The 13221-nt window shown below is 41.3% G+C and overlaps 1 protein-coding gene across 2 annotated transcripts in view; it reads right to left on the bottom strand.

The window, feature by feature from the left end:
* cntn2 (contactin 2) overlaps positions 1-11574 on the bottom strand; it is a 45698-nt gene extending 34124 nt beyond the window's left edge. The window contains exons 1-3 of one of the 2 annotated variants that reach the window (XM_019867687.1): positions 11305-11574; positions 4381-4512; positions 457-598 (exon numbers count right to left, since the gene is read on the bottom strand). In XM_019867687.1, coding sequence (XP_019723246.1) covers positions 457-598; positions 4381-4453 — 215 coding nt within the window. In that variant the 5' untranslated portion in view covers positions 4454-4512; positions 11305-11574. Of the gene's footprint in view, positions 1-456; positions 959-4380; positions 4513-11304 lie in introns of those variants that run through there. The other variant, XM_019867686.1, reaches the window with a different exon arrangement.
* Between the last annotated feature and the right edge of the window lie 1647 nt (positions 11575-13221).

The raw sequence follows: 13221 nt of genomic DNA, 5'->3' as shown, positions 1-13221 counted from the left end.
TCAGGTGCATCCACTGCAACAGGGACTGTCACTCCCGGATCGGCCTCTTTAGCCATACCAGACGGTGCTCCCAATCAGGCACAAACAGATAATCACACTGTGATTGAAATGCCAATGATGATTGTGCCATTTATCTATCAATACAATGGATAACGTGTGTTCTGGGACTGCAAAGATTTCCTGGCCCATGATGATGACTGGCAAAAAATCCAATTTCAACAGTATTCCACAAAAGCAATATCATTTGGAGTAGTAGTATCAAAAATATACCCATCACTCGCGAGGACCCCCTGTATGGTAAATCGGTCATTTTAATTATGGTTCTTGGGAGATTTCTTCACTGAAATCAAACAGCAAGAAGTCGTACTGGGGGTTACATAACTGCAGATTACTGAGGGTGAACATGAGTCAAAACCAAGACAATACTGTCGGCTAGACTGGAACGGTATTACCCACCTGTAGGATGCAGCTGGACTTGCCCTGGCCTGACAGCTGAGAACTACCTCCCCTTCACTCAGCCCTTCTGGGTAAATTAAACTGCTTGGTTGTTCTTCAAAGACTGGCCCGCTATCATGACCAGAGACACATACTTCTCCACCTGCAAATAGATGCACACACACATGCACACACGCACACACACGCACACACACACACACACACACACACACACACATACACACACACACACACACACACACACACACACACACACACACACACTGATTGAAAAAAAGTCTCACAATCCTGTTAAGGCACATAAGAATTAGGCCTAAAATGGTAATTAGCTGGATGAGGCAAGAGATGCATTCAGCCTGTGATTCACTAACATCACCAAACTTTTACATTATTCCCTAGTGTTGGTTTCCCAAGCTTTCACAGCATGAGTTACTCCATTTGGTCTCCTTTTTTTAGTATGCTTTAAATAAAGCAGGGGTGTCAAACTGAGTTTTGTCGCGGTCCACTTTGGAGTTATGTCTATAAATGTAAATGTAATCATCTCATTGTGTTATTACTTGTACACCACAAATTGATGGATTACTAGTTTTGTCATCACTCAAGTCAACTATCTGTTTTAGGTTTCAAGTTTATTTTTTCATGACATTAATCTCTTTTGGTGAAGAGAAAAACTTACTTTGCTGACAGTTTCGGCTGTCACTTCAGCCTTGGTCAAACCTGTCACTGCTTCCTTGTGACGCATCTTAAAAACAGCTACTGTAAATTCCGGATTACAAGCCGCTACTTTTTTTCCACACTTCCAACACTGCGGCGTGTAATATGAAGCGGCTTTTTAATTTTTTTTTTTCCATCGCGGGAAAAACATGGACCAATAAAATGAATGAGTATTTCACTGAGGTCCAATGAGATTGTATAACTAATCACAACTTCCACTCTTTTTGCCGTAGCGGGGGGGGAATGTGTTACTCGACAACAGTCGACCAATAAAATGAATGAGTAGTACACAGGGGTCCAATGAAATTGTATGATTACCGGTAATCACAACTTCCTTATTTCAGTCTTTCTTCTAACCCTGATCAACATGGAGAATACCAGACGAAAAGCATATGATGCAGCTTTTAACCTAAAAGCGATCACTCTGGCAGTTAAAGAAGGAAATCGAGCTGATGCCCGTAAGGCGTAGAAAAAAAAAGGAGTGTGTTTCTGGTAACCCGACCGACTGAGAATTTCTACGTCGAAAAAAAACTTTACGGTCTGCATTTTTTTCAAACAACCCTCTACATTTTTGTGTAGAGGGTTTACATCGGTGCAGACTCTCGCAAATGCGACCTACCTCGTGTGCTCAGTGCCGTATCCAAAACACTGACGCAGGGCGCTCATCCCTTGTTTCCCGATCTTCCTGATTTAAAGGTGAGGTGGAGTCACACTCACTCTCAGCATCGTCTCCCCAATAGATTAGACCTGTCACTCTGCATTTGCAAACGCACTGTCAGACATTTTCAATCTCTTGTGCCGTAAATTACCAAGGTTGCCTTTTATTTCCAAACAAAAATCACTTCTCGGAATCACCACTTGGAAGCTGTTTACCTGCTGCCATTGGGAACATTTCTGGCTGTCATTGTTTAGCGTTTCCTCCTGGTCCTTTTGCACAACGTCCGGTGTTCTGGGAAATCTTGGGTCATGGTTGAGCAATTTGCCAGTCTTGTAAATGGAAAGAGAAAGTAAAATGTCCTGGATGATTCGTTTTTCTCCAATTTCAACATGACCTTCACTTGCCAGTGAACTCTAATACCATCTGTGGAAAACGAGCGGATATGTGAAAAACGGCGTGGATACGGACGAGTGAGTTCTGGCGTGCCTGCTTTTGGCTATGTTATGGGGATACCATCCATGAATGAAGTTTACACTTTGATATATTTACCGTATTGGCCCGAATATAAGACGGCCCTGATTATAAGACGACCCTCTCTTTTTCAAGACTCAAGTTTGAAAAAAGACTTTTTGACCACCATATTAATTTTTGTACAGAAAATAATTACAGTACATCTGAAACAAATGATTCTTACAATATATTTGAGAGAAAAAGCATGTTATTTTTCTGGGGGGTTCAGCGGGGGACCGCGTCAGCGGCCTCACCCGGAGGCGCTCCCGGCGGCAGGGACGCAGAAGCAAACCCCTGCCTACCCATTGGCCAGCTGTTTATAGTACGGTGCGGCGCATATAATTACAAAATTGATTTTTCTTCATAAATCTGAGCATGCGGCTCTTAATCAGGTGCGGTCTGTAGCCCAGAATTTACGATATTTGTTTGTTGTTTGATTATTGTTCAAGTGAGTGTAAACAGGGTAACAAAATGAACAAAATGACAACCTTATTTATTACACAATCACAATTTTACATCTCAGTCGAGACTTTAGCAAGGATCAAGGAAGTTGACACATGGATTGCTTTTGCGGGCCACATAAAATGATGTGGTGGGCCGGATCTGGCCCCAGGGCCTTGACTTTGACACCTGTGCTCTATTAGGTTTAAGTCTAAAACATTCCACTTAATGCCCCGGATGAACTAATTGTTTTGAACTGATAGTGTGTTTCTTGCTACATGATGAATGATCTCGCAGTGAGTTTGGTGTAGTACTGCATGATTATGGCCAAAATAATAAACCCAATTATTTATCATGTTTGGGAAAACATCTGTGTTTTTATTGCACTACTTTTCAAGAAACAATATGAAAACAGTTGTCAGTGCGACATTAACCTTTAAAATAAATGATTATTTTAGAATATATGACAATAAAAAAAGAAATCCCCAAGTATTTAACATTTACCAAGGGCAAACTGAATAAGCATGATTTTATCTTCATTAACATAATTTGCCCGAGTCTGGAATTGCACTGGATGTTGATTGCTTTCAAAGCCCGAGCTCCACACCATGATGCTCCTCATCTCCCATTTTTTTGTACTTTCTTCTTTTGACATGTCTTGCTCTCATCAGTTCACCGAGTGACTTTTGGCCTCCTGATGCAGGGTACAGTACATTTGCTTGTTAGGGATTCAGTTTAAAGAAGCCTTAACCACATGTTCATCCCTTGGTTGTTGACTGACTATTGGATGAGAAAATGTGCTGGTGGATATTCTCATTCATCCAGGTCATTTCTTTCTCAGGGCATTGAATCAATCACAACTGGACTGCTCTGTTTGTCTTAGAAGATATTTCCCCTCTCATCCGAAAAGTCTTCATCAATTCATGCAACAAGGCTTGGTGAGGACAGACCAGCCTGAGTTTATTCTCCAAATTGGAGGCACGCCCCACCAACAGAAACCCTATCATTGTTGTGGTTTGCAAACGACCAAGAAAGTGGGGACTTTCAATGTTGGGACTATGACAGGAAACTTGAACGTCTCCCCTTACTGCTTTTGCACCTGGTCTCCTGGACTCACAATATTTCCATCCATCCATTTTCCGATCCACTTATCCTCATAAGGGTCGCGGGGGGTGCTGGAACCTATCCCAGCTGTCTTCGAGCAGTAGGCGGGGGACACCCTGAGACCAACAACCATCCACGCTCACACTCACACCGAGGGACAATTTTGAGTAATCAATTAGCCTGCCATGCATGTCGGAGGAGTACCCGGAGAAAACCCACGCAGGCCCGGGGCGAACATGCAAACTCCATACAGGGAGGCCGGAGCTGGAATTGAACACGTTACCTCTGCACTGTGAGGTCGACGCGCTCACCACTGGACCACCGGGCCGCCTTTCTCCTAATGGTCATGTCAACCAAATCCCTTGCTTTCCCTGTCATAGTCATATGTACCCCTGACGATTGACTTTTATCTATGTATGCAAAAACATACATTCAAGAAATTTGGAACAAAAGCGTGTGTGAACAGGATGTGCACGTGTGTGATTGAATGAACTTGCCAAAAGCTTTGAGTGTAAGTGAGCTGAGGACCAGTAGGGTCAAAAAAGGCTCCATCATCTTGATCCACTTCATGAAGAGATTAGGTGCCGTGTAAGTCTTCTGACTATCTCATCGGTGGATCCCGTTTATGCCTAAAAAGAGAACAAAAATATTAGTCGAATGCAAGAAATGAATATGTGTGTATGTGTATTATACGTGGGTGCGATTGTGTCAAGTTCTATTTCAGTCATTTCTTGATGGGAGAGGATTGGAGGGAATCAGACTTGGGTAATTCATGATTTAAGATTAGGGGTATAAATACTGTATTTTTTGCACTATAAGAAGCACCGAAAAGTCTTCCATTTTCTTAAAAGCTCACGGCGCGCCTTAAAATCTGGTTCGCCTTGTGTATGGTCATTGCGGTAATATGTCGACCCCAAGATGGCTTCTTGCTGGAGACATGCTTACAATGTTATAACTTGCTGTTGGTTCGGCGAACTGTGTTGCTGCTTTATTAAATAAGTAAAAAAGCAGAGCTGTGGTGTTGTTTTGTTAAAACGCACACTTTATTAATGGGTTTCACAGTCGCAATAAATACAGGTATGTCTTTGTCCGTCTCCATGCCTTCTCTTCTTCCGTTCGACTCGAGAGGCGTTCATGAGCGCCTCGGAAAAATGTAAATTGACGATTCCTTCAATAGAACTACGAAAATTGAAAATAATTCATCAAAACAGAAAATCAAGCGAGGAAATCACAAAATAAATTGTATAGCCCCACTACAGAATTTATTTTGTGATTTCCTCGTTTGTGAATACAGTACACAACAAAGGAAATGCTACGCTCAAGGAAATGCCAAAATGAATTCTGTCGGGGGGGCTATAGAATTTTTTTAATGATTTTCTGTTTTGATGCATGACTGCATTTTCAATTTTCGTAGTTTCGTTGAAGTAATTGTTAATTTACGTTTTTTGGAGGCGGTCATGAACGCCTCTCAAGTCTAAGGAAGAAGAGAATGCACTGAGATGGACAAAGACGTACCTGTAGCTCCATCTGGTGGAGGCACTGTAGATTGCGCCTTATAGTCCAGTGAGTGCAATTTATGAAAACAATAACAAAATAGGCCATTCATTGAAGGTGCGCCTCATAATCCAGTGCGCCTTTTAGTGCGGAAAATACGGAACTGTAGAAGCAGGTAACTGTGAATAGTCCCCCCCCCCCGCCCCCATTATAAATAAAATCAACATTTCAAAACAGCATTTGATTTTTACTTGAGTCATCCATCTACCCATTCATTCTCTTATCCTCACTCCGGTCGTGGGCTCGTGCCTATCCCAGCTGTCTGGTCGAGAGGCTGGGTACACCCTAAACTATTTACATTTATTTGATGATCTTAAACATTAAAGGGACCATCAGGCCAAGAAGACCCATTTTTCACTCCAAAACCTTTTGATCAGGAAAATGAAAATAGGTTACATTTTCAATGCAATTTTTTAAAGGTTTGTTTTGGAGAAATAAGTGAATTACTAACTCCTCTCAAACCGCGCAATTCTGCTCAGCAACATCGCCAGCGGACATGAGTTCAGCTGTGCATATGAATTTTGGTGATGATTAGTCACTGTTTTCAGATACTGTACTAGGTGACAACAGAATGTGGCAAAGCAAGCCAGAAAACGGTACTGGAATGCTTGCCTCCTTCCTTCAATTGTGAAAAAAAGCAGTCCCCGCCCATAAATAACAGCCGTCATTAAGATATGCTTGAATGTAGTGATTAAAAAAAAAAAAAACACATTAAATCACAACTGAGTATTTTTGGGGGGGTGAATTTTAGTTCTGGCATCACATGTCATTTTTACAAACAAACATTACATTAGTGCCAATGTTCAGCCCAATCAATGGCCCCTTTCATTTTTAAAGGATAATGCGGTGTCCCATTTTATGAAATTTTTTTGAACAGAAGAAAAGTTTCCTTGGAGCGGTTTGCCAAAATCCATCTATCCATCCATTTTCCGATCCGCTTATCCTTACAAGGATGGCGGGGGGTGCTGCAGCCTATCCCAGTCGTCTGCGGGCAGTCGGCAGGGGACACCCTGAACTGGTTGCCAGCCAATCGCAGGGCACACACAGACGAACCAATGAATTTAAATAGAAATGGACAACTATTAAGTGAGTAACTTGAAGTTCCACTGATGTACTGTATATATTCGGGGTGTAACAAAAACTGATTAGAAACGGAACATTGGCTTCAATTTGAAAGCTAAGATCAGATCGAATCGAACTGAATCATCCCACTTTAAAACGTACAGTCCTTGAATCATACCACACCACATATATCGAGGTCGAATGCTCTTTTATTGGAGAGATGCACACCCCCAGTATCTATCGATCTATCTATCTATCTATCTATACATATGTATACACATATATTTCGTATGTATATATACCAGGGACTAGAGGTCAGGGTAGGCAAGGGAGGCAGTGCCTCATTGCTAGCCCCTGGTGTTCTTTCCTTTCTCCTTCATGTGAAGATTATAAAAACAACAATTTAGTATTAAATTACATTTCGTCCATATTTTAGTACTATAGTCTGTGCTTTACATAGATTTATCTAATAAGAATGGAAGTGATTTCATCATAAAAAATAGCTGAATTTGCATATTTCCTGTTCAAATGCATGGGAACAGCAGCTGCGAGAGTCACCTGAGTCATGGCTCCCTTTGTGCTTCAAGCAAACACACACACCTCAATTAAAGCAGGCAGTTATTGGCCTGATATCGTAAACCTTGGTGTTTCCTCACTACTTTGCCAATTACGTGCAGTACGTCACATGTACTGCACATGGATGAAACGGTGGTCGACTGCGGCTGCGGCCTCCCTGTGTGGAGTTTGCATGCTTTCCCCATGCCTGTGTAGGTTTTCTTCGAGTACTCTAGTTTCCTCCCACATTCCAAAAACATGCATGACAGGCTGACTGAACACTCAAAAATTGTCCCTGATTGTGATTGTGAGCACGAATGGTTGTTTGTCTATACAGTATATTCCCTGTGACTAGCTGGCAACAAGTTCAGGGTGGATGCCATCCACTGCCCAAAGGCAGCTGGGATAGGCTCCAGCATGCCCGCGAGGATTAAAAACGGATGGATGGATGTACTGCACCTTCTGATGTCTAACAGTGTAATATATTGAATGAATGAGTGTGACAGTCATTCTTCCAGCCAGAAAAGCGATTCAAACTGTACGTCCAGAATACACCGTGTCGCTGCCAGCATGTGGCAGTGTTGCACTCCATTGGCGCAATGCGTAGAACAAGTGCACTGACATACATAACCACAGGAGGAAGCCTCGGCTGTTTGTGGGCATGAGACTTGAACCGGGAGTTCCGAGCAAGCTCTATCATTCATTTTTTTCAGGTAACGTGTTTGGCTCCAATAAATTCATCATAACTTGGTTTGTTTGACCCATCAGACGTGCAATTTTTGGCACCTATGTCATTTTATAATTGGGACAGAGAGATCTGCAGTTAAAAAGAAAAAAAAACAAAAACCCAACAATGAACTTGAACTTATATGAAATATTCTTTTGTTTTTCTTTCCATTGAAATATTAAACGGGTGTGGAACACTTGACTTGTAATTAAAAGCTTTGAAAACAAATAATAAATACATTTTTACATTACCGTATTTTCCACACTAAAAGGTCCACTGGATTATGAGGCGCACCTTCAATGAATGGCCTATTTTGTAATTGTTTTCAGATATTGGACGCACCGCATTATAAGATGCAATCTACAGTGCATCCACTAGATGGAGCTACGCTCAAGGAAATGCCAACAGAACACTACACTACATTAAACCCTGATTTTTAAAGCGACGATCAGATGTCAGTAAAACTTATTTAATAAAGCAGCGACACAGTTCACCTAACCAACAGCAAGTTATAACATTGAATCGTTAACGTTGAACTCTCTTGCCGCTGCTCTATTTCCGTGTTCAACTGCGAAACCGATCGCCTTAAGTTTGAACTCTGCGTTGTAAGCATGTCTCTAGCAAGGAGTAATTTTGGGGTTGACATATTACCGTAATGACCATAAACAAGGCGCACCAGATTTTAAGGAGCGCTGTGAGCTTTTAAGAAAATGGAAGGCTATCAGCTGCGCCTTTTAGTGCGGAAAATACGATATTTGAAACATGTTTTAATGAAGGTCAAAACTGAAATAAAGCTTGATCTTGTATTTTGGGCTCATTCTGTATTTTGTGGATGATACCGGACTACTTTTTTTTCTCCCACGCTTTGCAAACCTGCTGCTTTGAATGTGATGCGATTTTATTTTGAATTTTGATTTACAAGTTTCAAGCCACCAAGAGATTCAACCACTGTGTACCAAACTGCCTGACTCCGCCCTCAGACTGATTACTCATCAGCCATTTGTGGTTGGATTGCGCAAGCATGAGAGAGGGGCAGGCCAGCGGAGAGAAAGAAATGTGAAAGTTTGGCGTGCGTAGCGGGGCACAGCTGTTTCGAGAGAAATTGAGAGCAAAAATAAGAATCTTGAGTTGAAATGAATAAACAAAGGGAAGGAGTGCCATAAATATAGTCATCTCTGCAAAGTGATGCCCGTATCTGTGTTGTTTGTTTGGCTACCGATTTCCACCTCCGCTGGCAACTCTGGACATGGAGCGAAATCCCCTGCCCGTCTCACAAACGTGACAAATAGATTTCCAAAGACTGCAGTGCTGTGTGTTGAGGAAGACTGGACAAGTACGTCTTCTAATTTTCCTTGTGTGACATCAAGAGAGACTGAGAAAGGTTTTGGGGGGGAAAAACGTCTACTGGTGTGTAAGGTAAATAGAGCAAAAGTTGTAAAAAAAACAAGAGATGAAAGTGGACTTTTCTGAAAATTCCGGAATAAATATATATCGCACTTGGCCGATCACGCATGAATTAGTTTACACAAAACGCTATTCAAATACTCCACATTCAATGATTAATCTTCCTTTTGTTACGCACACGTGTACCCTTTGTGGCTTCCGTTCGGGCCGAAATTTCGAAATCTCCGAGATATGGCGAGGCCATGAGAATGCGAGGCGAGGGTATTACTGTCGTGGCGACGCCACTCAAGCTAAGCGAGCCTCAGCAGGAGATAGTCCGCTGCTCTCTGATGTGCGTGCTTCAGCGCGAACATGTACGCAAGCGCGTCTTTTGATTTCAACCAATCAGCGTCGACGCAAATGACGTCACACACAACAACAGCTAAGCTAAGTTCGCCGAGACGACACTCGAAGTCGGACGGAAACGATTTTCTGCCAATCTGTGTTTTTCCCTTTTTGGCCAAATATATTTTTTACGACAACTGTCTTGTCCACGGCGTCTTTTATTCGTTCCACTGGGGTTTAGCAGGTGTGTTTATAAAGAGACGAAAATTCTTTGGGGACTATCCCCCACATTCTAGTTGAGATGGTGTAACCCAAGAGGCAAAATGACGCTTGCTACTGTTGTTGCGAGTTGCCATTCGTTCTACTAAACCATTAGTCAAACGCCATCATGTCTTCTGTCGTTATTACACAAACAAAAATCTCTTTACTGTTACTAGTGTTAGTGCCTCAATATGGCTACGCTCGTGAAAGCAATACAACTAACTCAAACGCGTCTTCGTTCAATGTTGTCAACTAATATCCGGATTAATTTTATGCAAATTTTCCTCAATTCTCCAGAGAAATTTTCATAAAAATTTGAAAAACCCGGAATTCCGGGAAAATCCGGAGGACTTTCATCTCTGAATATATGTCCAAATTAATTCAGCAAGTGTGCGCTGTAGTCCAAAAATTACAGTACTTTTATTTCTGACTCCAGAGGAGAAAGCCTCTCCAGTCATGAACCTTTGTGAATGTTAATTAATCTTGAGGTTCGCTTTGTGGTCTCTTGGCCCTAAGCATGTGCTTAGTTGATTCATGCCTTTGTTCAGCTCTGTATTTATTGCTGATTAATGCAAAAATATTTGTCAAATCATCATATTTATGATACAAAATTGTAACAAAGATAAAACAAGTGTGATATATTGTTTTTCCAAATAGAGTGCCAAATGTCAAACTAAGTGAATTGTTTGATTTCAAGAATTTTCAACTTATGAGCAGACATCAAAGTGAAAACATGTAGAATGTGTGTTCCCCAACTTATTAGTGGTGGACACCTGTATTAATCAAGACATTAAGGGTGGCTCACAAATAACCACAGTTTAAGAATAGGATTTTGTCAACAATAGAGATTAAAGATTACATCAAATTAACAGAGTCCGTGAGTTTCTAACATTTTTGTATTGTTGGCTTGAAGTCTTGGGTCTTTTATTTTGTTGTTGTTGTTGTTGTTGTTTTAAGAACTGTAATAAAATTAATAATGGGAGCCACTCAAAAAACGGCCAAGCTGATATTAGATGGAATGACCTGTAAATAAATATGATAGCATGACAAGAATGATCATGACCTGCTGAAAACTGACTTAAAGCGGAAGATAATTAGTCCCCAAACGTGCTTCGGCATAAATAACCTTAGTTCATTAAAATCTGCCAAATAGTTCTCCACCAGAGTTATTAATAGAAAATAACGGCAAATTATTACTGTACGTATAATGACTCATGTCCCATCAATCAGGTTTCTCAATTGGAGACGTTACATTTAGCTGATCTGCATTGTCTGTGTGCGCATGCATGCATTAACTGTTTTTTTTTTAAGTTTGAAACGGCGTTCAGCAACATCCATTGGACCATAAACGCGTTTTTACTGAGGAAAAAAAAACTAATGCTGTGAAGGTTCTGCCCGAGTTGTGACGCTACTGCGTCAAACTCAGCACATTTCAGATTCTCCTAGTGCACCTTCGCTGGTGCAAAATGTGGGCTTTGGACGTTATAAATAAGATGAAGGCGTATGCATGGAGGCATGGCGTTTATTTACTTACCTTGAACCCCACCGATGTCTGCCAATGGCAGCAGCAGCAGCAGCAGCAGCAGCAGCAATAGGAGCCGCTCAATTTTGGGCAAATGTAACCCCGCGTCAAATAACCAAAAATCGTGTTTCAGATGATCACAATTTTATAACTGTCCAATTCTCTGTGGTGCCAAATTCTTCTGTCGCGCTTTCCGCTTCTCTCTCCCACCCTTTCCTTTTCTTGGCATCCCTCCTTTCTTTCCATCACCGTCTGGTCGATTTTAGTACAGACCAAGTTGACGTCGATCGGAAAAGGACACTTCCTGTGGTTTCTGTTTTACAAAGTAAAAGCTTTTTCGATCTGTTTTTAGAACGCTTTACTGGTTGCTAAAACCCGTGTTCGATTGCAGATAATGAACAGAATGAAACGCATCGACGGGTTCACCATTAGATATTAACAAGGAATTTTTGTTGTGCTCGCTGCTTACGCTCTATTTCACCATATGACTATTATAGTCCACATGGATCTTGTGGATTTATCGTGTGCTTGTTGACCCAGTAAAGGGGTGAGATTTTATTCAAATATTGAAAAAATATCGTTTAATTACCATGGCTTTTCACACGTAAATGTGCCTATTATTTTCCATTATTGTATTTCGTGTAATAAATTAACTGCCAGGCCTAGCCAATCAGAGATGCCGTAAAACCCATGTCAGACTGCACAAATGTAGCCCCATTTTGAGCCATCAGGCATGTCTCAAGCATAGAGTCTCGTATCCAATTTTGAGTTTTCAGACATGTCATAATCCATGGAGTGTGACATACTCAATGATGACGACGAAAGTCTGCCATGTCAGAACTTCCGTTCATCTTGCTGCATAGTATGACATGTCTGCAAATTATGCAAAACAGGTTTGCAGTCAGAACACCGAAGTGCTATATGTTACCAATGACACCGTGTCAGATATCTCTGAGAAAATCAAAATCGCTTGAATGAGATCTGTTATCATACACAAAGGAGCCCTGAGTGTTGTGAAGCAGCAATCGGAGATCCTGAAACAAGATTTTATTGATCTCCTTGGTAAAGTGCAATTTCTGAATGCTGGGGTGTTTTGAGTAGACAGGATGACATTTCAGCCGATTTTTGATGCTAAACATATGGCAATCGAAGGCGTGTACTGCTGAGTTTGTGCACTTTATTGATATTTTTACATAAAACATATAGTAATAATAATAAGAAGAATATGAATAAGAATAAGAATAATTAGTAGTAGTGGGTGCCCCTGTGGTGGACTGGTTAGTTCGTCGGCCTCACAGTCCTCTGCACTGTTCTGCAGGGTTCGATTCTGGCTCCGGCCTTCCTGTGTGGAGTTTGCATGTTCTCCCCGTGCCTGCGTGGGTTTTCTCCGGGTACTCCGGTTTCCTCCCACATTCCAAAAACATCCATGGCAGGTTGGTTGGGCACTCCAAATTGTCTCTAGGTGTGAGTGTGGGCGTGGATGGTTGTTCGTCTGTGTGTGCCCTGCGATTGGCTGGCAACCGGTTCAGGATGTACCCCAACAACTGTCTGTAGACAGCTGGGATAAGGCTTCAGCACGCCTGTGAGACCCTTCTAAGGATAGGCGGGTCAGATGATGGATGGATCAGAAGAAAAAAAAATGCATTCAATGAATTGATTTCTACAATGACTCACAGGGTCCAATTGTGAAGCAGCTACCAATTAAGTTAAATTATCACATCTGGTATTGTCTGACTAGACAGACTACATCACTCAATAAATACAAATTCAAAAACTTCTCTTTTTATCTCCTTAGATATCCATCCATCCAATTGACTACTGTATCTGTCTGGTATTTTATATTGCACCAGGAAATAAGGCAAGAAATTCGGTATATGAAATAGTCATCATTTTTATATATTTATTTATAACAATTACTTGTATATATAT

This window comes from Hippocampus comes, unplaced genomic scaffold (assembly GCF_001891065.2).
Source record: "Hippocampus comes isolate QL1 unplaced genomic scaffold, H_comes_QL1_v1.1 scaffold84, whole genome shotgun sequence".
In the NCBI taxonomy this organism is placed as follows: Eukaryota; Metazoa; Chordata; class Actinopteri; order Syngnathiformes; family Syngnathidae; genus Hippocampus; species Hippocampus comes.
This window is presented reverse-complemented; position numbering and strand designations above follow the sequence as displayed.